At 38.3% G+C, this 17,408-nt stretch overlaps 2 protein-coding genes across 2 annotated transcripts; both read left to right on the top strand.

Moving 5' to 3' along the window:
- Nucleotides 1–9,362: 9,362 nt before the first annotated feature.
- On the top strand, nucleotides 9,363–10,439 carry LOC308372361 (alpha-(1,3)-fucosyltransferase 7-like; the record flags this gene model as incomplete). The annotated part of the gene is made up of 1 exon (XM_080847516.1): nucleotides 9,363–10,439. One exon carries the CDS (start codon nucleotides 9,363–9,365, stop codon nucleotides 10,437–10,439), a length of 1,077 nt encoding a protein of 358 aa, XP_080703642.1.
- A 4,927-nt stretch (nucleotides 10,440–15,366) lies between these two features.
- On the top strand, nucleotides 15,367–16,428 carry LOC308372359 (alpha-(1,3)-fucosyltransferase 7-like; the record flags this gene model as incomplete). Its single annotated transcript, XM_080847514.1, has 1 exon — nucleotides 15,367–16,428. The coding sequence occupies one exon, from the start codon at nucleotides 15,367–15,369 to the stop codon at nucleotides 16,426–16,428; it is 1,062 nt and encodes a 353-aa protein (XP_080703640.1).
- Nucleotides 16,429–17,408: the final 980 nt, after the last annotated feature.

Genomic DNA, 17,408 nt, shown 5'->3' with positions numbered 1-17,408 from the left:
TGTATGGCCTGGTTCACTCTGGTGCGCCTCTCTAGACGAGAGGCCATTTGGGCACAACGCTCTCGGCAAGCGGTACCTGCTTATCAGACATACATTATCCTATGTCAAAAAGTCTGCGCGATCACCGAAAAACCCTCTCTCTCCTTATTGCGCAGTTGGCAATATCCTCTAACAACGCCAATTCAGCCATATCTCATACTGAAAACTAAGCCACTATTAGTCTTTTTATAGGCTATAAGTTTGAGCGAAATGTTTTACACTTGTGAAATTAAAACGGAATACTTATAAGATGTGAATCTCATTCATGTGTAAATTATTCTAATAGTTTATTTGATTTTATTGAGCGAAACATTAATTTGGCCTTTCACCATTAGCCCAAATAGTGACGGTGGTGCATGATGATGAAACTGCGTGTCGGCGCTCGGAGAGTCCTGAATTCCTGCAGTACTCCAGTATTGCCGCAAGGAAATGTACTTACACGAACTGAAACCAAACGTAGAGATACGTCCTTTTCTACGTCTAAGACGTTTTTTATAAATCTGTACTTAGACGTGGATTTGATCTCACGCACAGTTTAAGATCAGTTCTGTGCGTAAGTACGTTTTATAAATGAGGCCCTATGCTTTGTAAACTGTGGTATTGTGCACTTTCATTGTAGGTCTGTAGGCTACTTTTTTAGTAACAGATTTTAAAAACACTGTGCAGAGGGCAAGTCCTTAAGCTTGGTTTTCTCATTTTCTTTTCCAAGGCTGAATTGTGCTGTTGATTTACAGAATATGCTTAAGTAAAAGCCATCTTATTGATGTCTCTCTTCTGTTTTCTTCATTTGCACATTTGGCATTGAGGTGCGAGTAACTTAACTTTCTTGCACAACGGGTTTAAGGTTCACCACTCAACATGCAGATGTAACAGGGTCAAATATGCTTCCCTGAATTTCCATCCCTTCATGGGTTAATTCTCTAGCACGGTCAGGTGCAGATAATTGGTTCCCAGATTTGTTTAGATACAATGTTTTTAAATGGGCGTGATAAACTAGTTATCTCCTGGTTCTTCCTTACCTCTGTCTCTTTCCCTGGAAGTACATGACAGAGGTAGGTAAAAGTCTTAAAAACACAGGCTAACGAGTTAACTAGCCTACATGTGTCTATATGGTATAGCTTGTTTTGTGAACATTATTTTAAGTGGCTTACCTGATTTGTGTCGACAGGAGCTGTGCGACTTGCAAGCTTCTGTCTTGACTGATTTCATTTTCTTTACTTTCATGTATCAGGTGGGTCACGTTTAATATTAAAGTATTTCATGCACGTGTTTGTGCGCGAGCTCTTTCCCTGGAAGTACATGACAGAGGAGCTGTGCGACTTGCAAGCTTTTGTCTTGACTGATTTCATTTTCTTTACTTTCATGTATCAGAGCAATAAACTTTGAAAAACCAGGTCGGTGGCTGTGTCATCTCTAAACACAACGCAGAGTGAAACAACGAGGGGAAGATAACCTCCGTTACACAGAAACATATTGGTGTTGGAACACAATTTCTTTTCTAAGGTTACTTTGTGCTGTTGACTTAAAGAATACGCTTAAGTAAAATGCATCTTGTTGATGTCTCTTTTCTGTTGTCTTCATTTGCACATTTGGCAGTGAGGTAATCCAAAAGTAACGGAAAATAATCAAGTTACTTTACTTTAATATTGTTGTACCTGGATTGAGTTACAGAATACAATTCTTAACAGGTAATCACTAATTGTATAGAATACATTTTTTTAAATTTCAACACATGTGCCAAAGCATGTTGGAAACATTAAACATTACAATAACTATGATACCACATGCACCACAGTAGATTGTAAACATTATCTTAGCTCTGATTGGTTTTATGAGAAGTATCTTGACTTTAACGTCAAGTATGGTGTCACTTTACTCTCTCCTCATGGTGGCTAGCAACAGAACAGGCTAGCACAAAATGTGGTTCATTTGCCGGAGTTCCAAACACGTCAAGCTTACCAGAACTTCTCTCACAGCTGGGATTCTAACTAAAAAAGGTATACCTTTTGATAAAGCAAAATATTAAAAAGTTTTGAATATTTTGTGGTGTTTTAATAGCAACAGTTGGTTGTCTGTTCCAGGACATGTTTGCCAGACGAGATCTCAAAGCACAATGAGATGGTGGCACGTAGGCTCTTTACCCTATAGTTGTGCATAGTGCGCCCTCCTTAGGGAGCAACATGCTACTCCACCTCTAAATGACATTGGCATTAGTAATCCTGTATTTCATATTGGTCCCACAGACATACACACATATACCCATACCCATGCCCATATAACCATTTTTAAATATTATTATGTTGTTGTAATTATAATTTTCAGACCACTTTCGAAATTGTAGAGCTTAAATAGATCAGTGTTTAGATGTCCATTTCTGGGCAACTGTAGGGAGGGAGGAGCACTGGCTTCAACTTGAAGATAATTAGCAGGGTTTGTCTTTCCCTTTACCAGCCCTGTAGACATAGACACCTTTCGAGTTTTGTGCATGTATGATTGACATTGATTTCAGGAAGCCTATCTGCCCAAAAAATGGAAAAGGGATTTGTGACAGGAATAAGAAATGGTATATTGCATGTATCAACGTTAAATGTCAAAATGGAAGAAATATTTTGGCAGAACTAAACCCTTGAATAGACAAATGAAACAACCGGTAAGTATAAAAATAGAGCTTTTGTCATTACATAACCCTGAAATATCCTAAACACAATTCCCTATGCTACTATAGCGGCCAGTTTTGTAATCTCTGGCTCATTAGAGAAATACGTATCAACCTGACATACCACAGAAAGAGACAGAAATTCTGATTTTATGACTATTAGTTACCTTTTAGATTTCCTATGCGTCTCTGCTTAAAGACAGAGTAAGTGGGATTTTTTATTCTGACTTCAGTTTTAGCAGTCATCAAATTAATCATGAAAATTAATTTGACATTAAGGCTAATATTTTTCTACATTTTGGTGCCATGTTTGCCACAAATCCTTGGGAAATTAATGTATCCCATTTAGCACTACTTGGGTGAATTTGGACTGGAAAATGCAAAATGGCCATGCCACTGAGGAAATTAAAGGACGGGGGCATATAACCTGGTCTTTACAAATAGGGTAATAAACGGGGTCTAGCCTCGCTTCACTGAAGACAAAAGATTTCCTGTTGTTGATGCTATACTATAATATACTAGTATACTATTCTTTAATATACTATACTACTATACTATAATATACTACCATACTATACTATACTATACTTTACTACACTTTGCTACTAAACACGACTGCTATAACCCCAGTTCTCTAAAATATAGGGTTGAGAAATCATTCCGAGCATGCCCCACGTTTCATGACAATCAAACAGTTCTGAGAGAAAAACAGTGTAGCCATGTGTTGAGTGTTAAGTGTAGCCATGTGTTTAGTGTCTCTGGGTAAGGGCGGAACCCTACCTGTAGCATTGGACCTGTGCTTTTGTCTGTCAAGCCAGACTACAACCACAGTAACCTATCTTGGAACAGTAAAAACACCCTGGACTGACTGGTTTCTTTGCAGACGACACACCAGTGATTGGCCTCATCAGCGACAAAGATGAGTCTACCTACACTACAGAGAAGAGGTCCAGCACCTGGCGGAGTGGTGCGCCAACAACAACCTGGCTCTCAACACCAAGTAGACCAAAGAGAGCAAGAGATGTCTGCTGGGTGCGCGCAGCATCATCAAGGACAGCTCACACCCCAGCCACAGACTGTTTGCCCTCCTCCCCTCTGGGAGGCGTTACAGAGTCCTCCGTTCCCGGAACAGCTTCTTCCCTGCGGCAGTCACTCTGCTGAACTCTGCACCACGGCGATAGCACACACACACACACCTCCTCTAGTGACTGTACCTCCCCCCTCCACCCTGGCTTGGTCAGCCACACATTCTCCTCCAGCCACTGAACATTTGCACTAGACTGTTTTTGACTTTATTATCCCACTTATAGTGTATTCATATTTATATCTATTTATATACTTATCTTGCTCATAGTGTTTTCATCATACTTATATCATACCACACCTCTTAACTTACTCTGTATATAATATTACTACTACCTCATTCACTTAATTCTTCTCATTTTCATTTCACTTACTACCACCACTTATACTTACACCTGCACTTTATATATACGTATCATATCTACCCTACCTACTTCTATTGCTGCTAGTCTTGTATCAATACTGTATTTATACTGTATACTGTATCTATTTCTTATTGTACATATCTTTATTCTATATTAATTTACATATTCCACTTATGCACATACTCTGCACTTTTACTGCTATTTTGCACTTTTGGTAAGATGCTAAACTGCATTTTGTTGTCTCAGTACTTGTACTCTGTGCAATGACAATAAAGTTGAATCTTACCTAATGTAATCTAATAAGGCTTTGGCATATGATACTGGGAATATGGATTCAGGCTCAAGATGGATGTGATGTGTCACGGAAGTTATAAAGTAGGCTAATTAAAAGGACTTATGGCGACCATTGTAGCTACAATAAAAAAAAAGGAGGGGGGGGGGGGGGGGTTGTTAAGGTTTTCCTGTGACTACAATGAATGAGGTTGAAGGAAGTTAAGCTCTTTGAGCAGGATCTGTGGATCTGTGGATATAGCCTGTTGTGTGTGGCAATTTGGTTTGTTTGTTTGCTTGCTGGTTTGGTTTTTGAACAGTATTTTGTTTTGATTTTATGAACAAATGTCTTTATGGGGACAACTATTGCTATTTTCTATTTGGAAGAGCCAAGCAATCAATGTGGCGAAACACAGAATGGAACATTGCTTGTGAGCAGGGTTATTCTTATACAGCAAATAATATTTACTTTCTCTACAACAGCATTAAGTTCATTATTCCATTTATAACCATACAATGTACAGCTGACTGCCCTATCCTTCTCCAAAATGACTTAATTGTTGTTACTGTACAGGGCGTGGCTGTTCTTCCCACCCAATCCTGGTCTTCTTCATGACAAAACAGAATAATACAGTATATATATTGCTCATAATTAAAATAAATGATTACAAAAATTCATGCAAATGTTAGCAGCAATTGAAAGTCAGTCAGTGACAGTAAAACATGCCCATAGACTCCATAGATGATGTGATCAGAGCACATGACTGACATTACTCAGATGGGTTGGGCTCCAGTTACACCTGAATGTTATCTCTCTGCTTTATTTGTTTGCCTCCCAGTACCAACTCTGAGGCCCTCATAGAGACCAAAGGTTTCTTTGTCAGCCATTCATTCAGAGCATTTACTGATATTTACAAAGACGTATTTTGTAACAATTTCACCAAACATTAGATGATAATAGATGCTTTGAATGACCATACCTTTCAGTGTAAGTGCAGACCCACACATAATTGGCATACAATTCGTCAGAATTTTTTGTGGGTAATTTATCAGGTTGTGTTAAAGGTATAACTTTAATAACCTAATTTGTTAAAAAAGTGATTGAATGAATGGTGTGACGGGCCTGGTTGTTGTTGTGGATATGTGTTTACTGTTTCTATTCCCTACAGATGCCTCGGCTGTCACCTGCAATCAAGGGTGATTGCCTGCAGCTGTCAGCTCCCTTTAAGAACTGGCCACTCCCCTCTTTTAGTCTTTCTCGCAAACTGCAACGGCTTACCTGGCAGCAGGTCAAGCACCTTGCTCTCCACTTACCTTTTCCCCTATACTTAATAAATATATATACTGGTTACCTTAAGGTATATGTGTCTGTGTTCTCCTTATGTTGCTTCCCAAGACATTGTCTTAACAATTGCTGAATGATAATAAATCTGCTTGTAACCATGGTTTCCTATGAAAGCCGCCAGGGTGGGGATTTGTTTGTGCACGTTTTTCCATACGGGTCTAAGCAGTGTCAATACCGCCACACACTATGTGACCTGAAGATGATGACGTGAAGATGACGATGACGTTAACATGACGTTTATTGGCCAAAAAGATATGGATATAGAGCACCACTGACAAATACAGGATGTAAGAAAAGTCACACTCTACTCTATCATGCTGTGTAAAGTTGTTGTCTGTTACATGTGCAGCCTGAAAGCCAAGGCCACCCAGAAGCCTTGTGGGGATGGACAACCACTTGTGAAGCTCTTCGACAGCATTTGCCTTAGACATAAAGAGTCAGACACCAAGGCTTTGTCAGGGGACACCAGACAGTACCTCAGCAGAAAGCACAGCCAATTTGATCTGATCTGCAAGGACACAAACATTCACCATCAACTTATGGCAATCCCTGTGACCTGGACCGCGATGTGTAATAATGCTGGGTTGCTGCGCCTGCTGTTCATGTGATACATATGTTTAATTCTTATTTATGATTACAATGTGTGTGCACTCCATACTTATAATTAAGTAATTTTGATCTTAATTTAAAGTTATTCTTGTACTGTTTTATCCCACCCTTTTCAGAGGCTTTGTTCTATTCAAACTGAACCTCAGCACTGGTTGTTTCTTCTTTATACCAGTGTGACCTTTAGTATATTGTATTGACAAATCAATTGAACTTGGCATTGGCATGACAGTTCCCAAACAAAGCACTGCCTATCTATCTGTCTATCTCTCTCCCTCTATCTATCTGTCTATCTATATACACCATGTATTTAGTTTCACACACACACACACACACACACACACACACACACACACACACACACACACACACACACATATAGATATATATATATACACATATGTAACACTGCAGCTGCAAAAGCTTAAAATGTTTCAGATTTATCACACTGGTGTGTAGTTAATCTAAACAGACCAAAGTCAGTATGAGTAGCTGTCTATGTTATTTGATGCAATCATTTGTTTTGAAAAGAGTTAACAGAGTTTTGAAAGCAGTGTTTTTGGTTTTGTTGTTTGTGTTTTGAACAAAATCAGATCTTGTTTCAGAAAACGTGTAAGTAGACATAAAACGCAGTAAGTGATCTCAGAGGTTAACACAGGTTCAGTTAATGATTACGTTTTTGGCTAAACTATCATCATTAACAGCATGTTTATTCCACTTAATTCAATCAATTACAGCATACATGTACAGTATATATTTGTGGTTTAATCATGCAGGCATCGGATTGAAATACAATATGGATAAAACACTATTTTCGGGATTTGGCTTCAACCAAGGGCTGAGTTATACCCATTTTACTTTCTTCTTATGCCCTGAATTGTCCAATGTTTTGTCATCTTTCATAAATAGATATTATATTTCTATATATATTTCAAGTGTAAACAGTAATCCTTTGAAAAAATAAGCCAGTAAAAACAGTTTATAATACTTCATAATAATACTAAGACATAGGCTACTTCATGTTGAATTTAATAAAACCTTTTATGCAGCCTGTTTTATTTGGCTTCGGATTAAGCATGTGCACACACACCATAAATTCACCTTCAAGACCTAATTACCAAAGTTGCTTTCTGTAAAAACATATTCTTTGTAGTCCATGTTCAATGTTCTCAATACTCAAAGACATTAATGCAGACATATTTGTTTCGTTTAAAGGTGCTTTTTGTAAACTTGGTGAGCTGTTTCCAAGGTCAATTATTGACAGATAACTTCATCGTGCTTCCTTGTTATAACCACGGGTCCACAGTCAAAATGAGTCGGGAAGTGCGAGGTGCTTCAAGATACCTACACTTGATTTAGCAGACAGATTTGGGACCCTTTAAAAGGTAGGCTACCAATTTTATATCAAAAGTCTTTTTCATGATAAAAATGTGCCTAGGAAGGGCAGTTTATAATTAGCTTTTACACTAGCAAGTAATTTACCTAAAATGTATGAAATCAAACAGCCTTGCATTTCGTATTAAGCACGGATCTAAAGACATAATTATTGTCATCAACAGCAACAGGTACAGATCAAGTAGAAGTATTGCTTCTTAGATCGTTACATAAACCTTTCTATGTTATTTGCCCTTACGATGAAATTTAAATACGCAAACTGATTTTGGTCGCAATGACCTCTCTCTTCTGCTTATATTAACTAACCTAAATGACGTAATTTCAAGGGACAATTTTCATTTATTGTGTGCAGAGGCCTATATGCATTCTATTAGATGAATAATTGTAATAATTGAATACAAAGTTTTATAATTGCCGCCTGGTTTTGTATACCAATTTAACAGTTGAGAAATGTAATGATTTGTGTGATATGATAACTTCTAAAACAACAAATTACGGACAATGTCGATGACATATTTTGAAACATCTCGCACCTGCATTTGGTTAAATGGCGGAAGAAATGCTAAAAACATAGTTAAGCATTTTGTATGATGAGGGGTTTAGAATAGCCTTTTTGAGGGCGATTATTTGTATGTTTAACTATCTAGGCTAATTTAATGGATAGTCCTAAAGCCCCCAAATAGGCTTCGGTACGCCCGTTTGGGTTACATATATTACATTACCTTGAGTTTCACAAGACGCCACCTCTCTGTTGTCAAACAGACCTCAGTCAAAGGAACTTAGGGTGAAAACCTAAGCAACGATTAATGTTCAAACAGCGAGCAATGATTACCAAATATCTCTCGACATCTCTTGTCAGAAACACTACCACTTGTTAAAATAATCAAAACCTACTAATTTAAGCAGCATTATAGAACTCAGACAGATTTGCTGTGAAATGCCAACTTAAATGTTTGTGACAGTCGCCCTTGTGGGCAACAAACATATTTAATGAAAAATGTAAATGAAACAAATGATCCCATTTATAGAGAAATGATGTTCCTTGTCACTTTAGCCCTTTGTTATTGCCACTGCACTGAGAGACATTGAGACTGAATGATATGTTGATTAGTGGTTTAAACTGAGTGAGTACACTGCTGTTAAATATAAAAGCTATTACTTTTCTGTTTCACTTTTTGTCAGACGTTGAAAACCAAGATGCAGTTTACTTTACAAAATAGCAGAAGCCTTCCTCGAAACAGTTACCATGAAACTTTTATTCAGACACACCCAAATTTGTCATTGGTCTGCCCTCAGAAGAGTTATAAAATTATCAAATGAATGTGCCCTTGAGCTTAAGATACAGTGCAGTGCACTATCAAATTATTGCCACCCTGCTAGACCTCTTGTTTTGAAAAGGATTCATACAGACGTATATTCATACATGTAACGTTTTTGAAAAATGTTCCTCTTTCTTGCTGTTGTATTGTGGTAGGAATTGGATAATGACAAAATGTTCATCTTTGATAGCTAAAGCAGGTATATAAATGTATTTTATATACCCTTGTGATTCCTACCTTTTGTGTTTATTGGCTCACAGGGAAAACGGGCAAACAAATAGAAAATGGTGGAACTTTGTGCCAATCGATGGACAATCCCAGCTGTCGTTCTTGCTTGCCTCACTCTGATTGGAAGCCTGCTTAGCCATGGATTTCAATGGCCTTTATTCGTGACCTTCGGAACCAAAATGCCAGACCCCAAACCAGTAGACGTCACTACCATCACTACCATAGTGTTATGGTACTGGCCCTTTGGCCAAACAGCTGCCTTGAAGGGCAATGTGTGCAGAGAGAGGTTTGGCATACCCAACTGTATTTTGGTAGATGATCAGTCCGCGTTCTCTCGGGCAGATTTTGTGATTTTCCACAACCGCGAGCTGATCAATGGCCAACAAAGACTGCCTGTGCACCTCACCCGACCACAGAAGCAGAGGTGGGTGTGGTTATCACTGGAAAGCCCAGCACATAATGGGAATCTGAGGCCTTTTGCTGGGCACTTTAACTGCACCATGTCTTACCGCCTCGATGCAGACATTCCTGGACCATATGGCAGGTTGGTACCACAGGACTTTGGAACTGGATTGACAGTGGAGGATTTCATACCAAAGAGCAAGTCTTCTCTGGCATGTTGGGTTGTGAGCAATTATGCCCCCCATCATAAGAGAACTGAAGTATACAATAAACTGAAAACAATTATACCAGTAGACGTGTATGGGGGAGCAGTGAATAAGCGTCTAGATGATAAGACTCTGTTATCCACAATCTCCCGCTGCTACTTCTACCTGTCTTTTGAGAACAGCATATCCAGAGACTACATCACAGAGAAGTTTTGGTACAATGCCCTCGTGGGTGGAGCTGTGCCTGTAGTTTTAGGTCCACCGCGGGAACAGTATGAGGCAGTGGCACCAAAAGATTCCTTCATTCATGTGGACGACTTCAGATCAATAGAGGAGCTTGGAGAATTCCTTAAGAAACTGGCTGAGGATAAGCAGCGCTATGCCTCTTATTTCAACTGGCGACTGAAGTACACAGTAGAATATTTTAAAGATTGGAGAGAGGAATTCTGTAGAATCTGCCCCAAAGTCAGCAGCTTCCAAACGCAGAAAGTGTACGACGATTTAGATGCTTGGGAAAGGGAATAAGGCAGAAGGGAAGCAAGACAACAACATCATATTACTTTGTATTATTAAATTCCTACCTGTGACTTTCTGTGCCATCTTTGCACTATGTGAGAGACTTCGGATTTGTGAAAAATCACTCTTCCAGTTTTGGCTAATGAAGCTGTGTCCAGATTTTATATTAGATTTTATATTTAGATTTAATATATATATATTTATACATATTTATACACAGACACAAAACACATATACACATATACTGTCATACATTTTCTTCAGGCTAAACCATTTTCAAAATAAAAAAAAAAAGAATGGTATGGTCTTATATTACTTCTTATGTTGTTGTAATTATGATTTTGAGACCATTTTCTAAATTGTAGAGCTTGAATAGATCAGTGTTTTGCTCATAAAACATGTTGACTCCTTTTCCTGTTTAAAAACAAAACAAATATATACAAATATGAAATCACCTTTTCAGCAGAGAATATCATGGGTTTGGCCAAAGGCTGGTTAGTAAACATTTATTCTTGATTTTTATGTGATTTTGTAGCTGTATTCTTTTATGATGATTTCTTACCAGCAAAACCAACACTTATTGACAATCAATCTGGATACACCTAGCCACTGTCAACCAAGTGTTGTCCTGAATGGAAAGACCCAGAGGAGGTTTTAGTCAACTTAATCATCTTCCAGTGGTGTCTCTGTAACATGTTTTTGTGTTTTGATAAAGAAAACCTTCTGTGAATGGATTTGGTGTGCACTGATTATATTTTAATACATTTCCAGAGAGCTTTTAAAAATATTGTTTTCTGTATTTGATGAGCTTTCTACCGGGTGTAAAATGTATTTGACATGAAAATTATCATCTCTTGATGGAAAAAAACAAGCCTTTAAGAAACCGAATTTTTACAAAAAGACATAAGACTTTTGTATTACATAGGCTCACACAGACACACACACATAATATATTATTCCTCAGGTAATCAATTTTACCTTTGTAAGAAACAGTTTAACCTTGTGCAGCTGTCATTCCAACCTGGTATTGTAGACCATGCCAATGAAGTTATGGAAGGTGAATCCTCTAGGGGTTAATTTGTCCCTTTGTCTGGCCAACTGTAGCAAGGGAGGAGCCCTGGCTTCAACCTGAAGATAATTAGCAGGGTTTCCCTATCTCTTTCCATCTATTCTCATCCAGGAAACTGCCCGGATGCTTTATTGTAAACTGCAGCGACATGAGGCTCACCATAGACATAGAATACGTAATACGTGGGGCTCACTGTTACGAGTTGGGGCATCTTTTGGCCTCTAGAGGCCGCCAGAGGTCACAGTTTTCTGTTCTGTGTTGTCCACATGCTTCAGGCCGAACCTCTCACCTGTGGTGTCTTCTTCCTGCCTTTGTTTGTTAACCCACCATTTTCTGTGCTCACCTGTTCCATATACATGTCTATGACATGTTCAATATACACGTCTGTTCATCAGACTATTACGTGATTAATTATCCTGAGACTGGTCTTTTTGGACCGTTATCACTGAGCCTTTGTGTTCTATGGACTAGTGACATATCATGCTGGAGTTGCTTTTTGGTCTTGCCTGTGATTTTTTTGGGACATATTCTTAGTTCTCTTTCTGTTTGTAAACTCCTCTCATATCCTGGATTGAGTTTTGCAGTTTTGACGGTTTCTTGACTTGTTTTGTGTTTCCCTGGAATTATCTGCCCTGTATTTTGCTTGAGATACCTTCGTTTTTTGTCTGGATTTTCTGATCTTTGGATTAGTTCTTGATTTTGAAAATAAAGATATGAAGTTTTTCCCACTATATTTGCATTTAGGTCCTCCATTGCTTAGTGGGCTAAACACTGGGTTTACAGTTAAATCACTTACTCATACAGCTGATGATAAAATATTGATAGAGGCGCTGAAATATAAGACAAAGAGAGTAACTAAATGGTCTTTCATGTGCTGATTTGCAAATCCAGAATTAAACTTTTTTTCCTAACGAAGTTGAATATTTCCTTCTACTTTATATGTACAGTAAAAACTGCACTCTAGATACACATCTGCCCTGTACATACTGTAACATGTATAAATCATATACACTTTACCCTGCCCACTTCATACATAGTTTTATTTGGTCTGCAGTTCTGGTCAAACGTAATGTAATTGATGGTTTTGGTTACATTTAACAGAAACTTTTACACAATAGTGCATAATTTATAGATAACTTATAAAAATCATCACTTTGTGTGCCAAACAATGAGTGAGAATACACTACCCACAGATTACTCACACTTTTTAATTGAGTTTATGCTGACTACGTAGGCATGTTTGCATGTGCGGTATGACATTGTTGTTGTTTTTTTTCTTTCATTGGGACCATGGGCTGTGTTGAGCCAGGCTGGCCAGGGCTAATTTGCACTTCCTTCCATTTATTTTCATATTAATTCATTTATTTATGTTGTAGTTTCATTAGCTACTGATTTTCATCTCAAGATATTATAGCTTTAATACAGGCCAATTTCCACACACAGTATCAATGCACACAGTGACTCAGCAATGGACGTATCAAAACATACGCCTACTATGTCACAACACTGAACTAAAAAAGTAGATCTGTGTGCTCAGTGATTTGGTCCCTATTTAGTAAGATTCCGATACCAAGAAGATAGAGGAAACAAGTTATTCTGGTTCAACAGTATTTCTGCCATGAAACCACTCCTCTCGTCTGACAGTCACACCCTCATCCACACCTGCGCAATCATCACAATGGTCACCTGAGAGATGTACAGGGCTTGTGGGTGGGTCGCTGACACTCTGTGTGTGTCGGAGAACAATGGTGTCCATGTCATCCAGCAGTGACACAGCTTCCTTGTCGCGGTAACATTTATAAATGGTGACAGAGAGACAGCCAGAGGCTGCATCTCCAGTCATGTAAAGGACCGGACCGGTGTACCACAGCCCCCTCAAAAGGTAAGGCACATTTAACTAATCTGTTAGGAAACATATTTTGTGAGGACTTACAAACTGTGAACACCAATGGTGTATCCTACACATTCATACCACATAGCTTTTATTATTCATTTAAGGGCAGACTTGCCACTGTATTACCTAATAAAATTGACCAAAACAGAAACATTTAACTAAGTATCACTAAAACTCTCAGTTATTTTCCATATTTACAATACCTTAACCACACTCACACTATAAGGTGAACACACCTGTATTGGAGAGCTGGTTAAACTAGGTAGTGTTAAATGCAAAATATAACACTGCTGGACACTAATGGACAATAATGTTGCCATGCTCAAAGAGAAAATGTTAAGGAGGCCTACATACATTGACTGATGATTTAAATTTAAAACCAATTTAAAATCAATTTTGTGTCAATTGAAAAGCACAGTGTAGATAAATAGCCTTTCTAATGATATTTAATATGTTCCTGATGTTAAATATGCAGATTAATTCAGTGCTTAAGCACAGTACAGTGCCTTGCATAAGTATTCACCCCCTTAGATAGCCTATTGACCATGACTGATTTATAAAAGCAATAAAAGGGTAAAACATCTAAGGGGGTGAATACTTATGCAAGGCACTGTCAGTACACTTTGCAAGAAGGTCTGAACATTCTGCCTTTAAAGGCACCCAGTGCAACTTTATGTAAACATTCAATGAAACATAAACATTCAATTTCTAGTCTTTTTTACACGTAGTTAGTTTCAATAACTCCATACCATTACATATCGACATTCAAGGAGCAAAGATGAGACGTCGTTGTGTGGTGAGAACTGATAGAAAATCGTAAACAACAACAATCGCCGGTGGGTAGAAGCCATTTTTCCATTGACTGGAAGCCTGCTTTATTTATTGTAGGTTACAAAAAATAAAGAAAATGGCGGCGATTGTTGTTGTTATCGATTTTCTATCAGTTCTCACCACACAACGACGTCTCATCTTTGGTGCTTGAATGTCGGTATGTAATGGTATGGAGTTATTGAAACTTACTACGTGTAAAAAAGACTAGAAATTGAATGTTTATTTTTAAGCCTCGAAAGTTGCACTGGGTGCCTTTAAGAATTTTTTGAATATAAATAACATATTTCTGTTAGGTTATATTGTCATAGTATGCCATTCTGTGTTATGTCATGGGTTAGTGAGCAGTGGGAATGCATTTGATTATGGAAACAATTATGTACTGTATTACCGCTGAGGTAGTTAATAAAAGACACTGCATTTGGAACCTTTTTGTTAGTTATTGTGTAAATAAAGTCTTGGTAAACAATATTAGATAAAACTAATTCTATGTGGCACAACAAATACAATTAACACAGGGTGGGCAAGCCTTGTTGTGTAATTCTAGGCTACAGTTTCTATCTGTATTTTAGAACTTTTGACTCAGTAATGTATACTGTGGGCTTTAATTCTATGTAAAATGGATCTGCAGTTAAACAATAACAAAACTTGTGCACATGCAGAATTTTCAGCACTTACTTACTGAAATTATTGATGTTAAGATTTTGTGTGCACTGTTTATGTTTTGATAATTCTGTGAGGACATTAATGGACCCTCCCTTGTAAATAAATATAAATATTTTGATATGAAAGCCATCATCTCCTGCACCCTTCTTCCCAACTTCACCACCAAGTCCAGTCCCCACAAACGGGGTGAATGCTTCCGTCCCTCACAAGCATAAGAATAATAGTTTTTACCTTTCCAAATAAAATGTTCTACTTCTCTTGTTATAGCATGGTGATGTTGCTGTAGCTCCGGTTAGCTATTTGATATGTCATTGTGTTATTTAAACCTGGGCCGATGTTCTTGCCACCCCATACTGCCCAGAAGTGGGAAATTAGGGAGCATTGTGTCTGTGGTGTGTGTGTGAGGTTTGCCAGTTTGTTGATTTGTACTTCTTTGTTGTTTTTTACTTTAAAGCTAACACAATAAGAAAACAAAGACAATGGACTTCTGTTGCCACCGAAGGACACTGCTGGCCGCCTCCCTTACCTGCCTCACACTGTTTGGCAGCCTGCTTACCCTGTGGCCCTCTCTGAGGAAAATGTCCCAGAGACCTGCACTGCAAGTCATCAATAATATCACAAATACAACTGTTCTAGTGTGGTACTGGCCTTTTGCAAGTTCATCCAGCGTGGGGGGCAATGTGTGCAGTGAGATGTTCGGCATACCCAACTGTATTTTGGTAGATGATCGGTCCTCATTCTCTCAGGCAGATTTTGTGATTTTCCACAACCGTGAGCTGATCAATGGCCAACAAAGACTGCCTGTGCACCTCACCCGACCACAGAAGCAGAGGTGGGTGTGGTTATCACTGGAAAGCCCAGCACATAATGGGAATCTGAAGCCTTTTGCTGGGCACTTTAACTGCACCATGTCTTACCGCCTCGACGCAGACATCACTATACCATATGGCAGGTTGGTACCACAGGACTTTGGAACTGGATTGACAGTGGAGGATTTCATACCAAAGGACAAGTCTTCGCTGGCATGTTGGGTTGTGAGCAATTATGCCCCCCATCATAAGAGAACTGAAGTATACAATAAACTGAAAACAATTATACCAGTAGACGTGTATGGGGGAGCAGTGAATAAGCGTCTGAATGATAAGACTCTGAGATCCACAATCTCTCGCTGCTACTTCTACCTGTCTTTTGAGAACTCCATATCTACAGACTACATTACAGAGAAGTTTTGGTACAATGCCTTAATGATTGGAGCTGTGCCTGTAGTTTTAGGTCCACCACGGGAACAGTATGAGGCAGTGGCACCAAAAGATTCCTTCATCCATGTGGACGACTTTAGATCATTAGAAGAGCTTGGAGAATTCCTTAGGAAACTGGCTAAGGATAAGCAGCGCTATGCCTCATATTTCAACTGGCGACTGAAGTACACAGTGAAACGGATGGGTGATTGGACAGAGGAATTCTGTAGAATCTGCCCCAAAGTCAGCAGCTTCCAAACGCAGAAAGTGTATGACGATTTAGATGCTTGGGAAAGGAAATAAAGCAGAAGGGAAGCAAGACACCAACATCATATTATTTCGTATTATTGAATTCCAACCTGTGCCATCCTTGCACAAGGTGATAGAATTCAGATTTGTGGAAAGCAATCTTCCAGTTGTGTCGAGATTTTATATTAGATTCTATATTTATATTTTATCTTCATTGCTGAGAATGCGGTAGGGGGATGCAGCTCAGACTGAGACCAAAACGTGATTGTATAAAATTCGTTCTCTCCCGTATGTTCTCATGCTGTCAAACGTTATACTTGAACATAATGGGAGGAGGAAACGATTGGGGAAGATGGGGCAGACAGACTGGTAATTACCAGTAAAAAGAAAATGAAGGAGACTAGAGAGAGGAATTCTGTAGAATCTGCCCCAAAATTAGCAGCTTACAAACGCAGAAAGTGTACGACGATTTAGATGCTTGGGAAAGGAGATGAAGCAGAAGGGAAGCAAGACATCAAAATCATATTATTTCATATTATTAAATTCCTACCTGTGACTTTCTGTGCAATCTTTGAACAATGTGAAAGACTTCGGATTTGTGTAAAATCAATCTTCCAGTTTTGGCTAATGAAGTCCAGATTTTATATTATATTTTATATTTAGATTTAATATATATATTTATACATTCAGACACAAAACACATTTACACATATACTGTCATACATTTTCTTCAGGCTTAACCATTTTCAAAATGAAAAAAAAAAAATGTAATGTTCTTATAGGACTTCTTATGTTGTAATTATGATTTTGAGACAATTTTCTAAATTGTAGAGCTTGAATAGATCAGTGTTTTGCTCATAAAACATGTTGACTCCTTTTCCTGTAAAAACAAAACAAATATTATATACAAATATGAAATCACCTTTTCAGCAGAGAATATCATGGGTTTGGCCAAAGGCTGGTTAGTAAAAATGTATTCTTGATTTTTATGTGATTTTGTGACTGTATTCTTGTATGATGATTTCTTACCAGCA

This window comes from Sprattus sprattus, assembly GCF_963457725.1.
Source record: "Sprattus sprattus genome assembly, chromosome: 11".
Classification (NCBI taxonomy): Eukaryota; Metazoa; Chordata; class Actinopteri; order Clupeiformes; family Clupeidae; genus Sprattus; species Sprattus sprattus.
The sequence above is the reverse complement of the archived record's forward strand: the minus strand, read 5'-3'. Positions and strand labels throughout refer to the sequence as shown.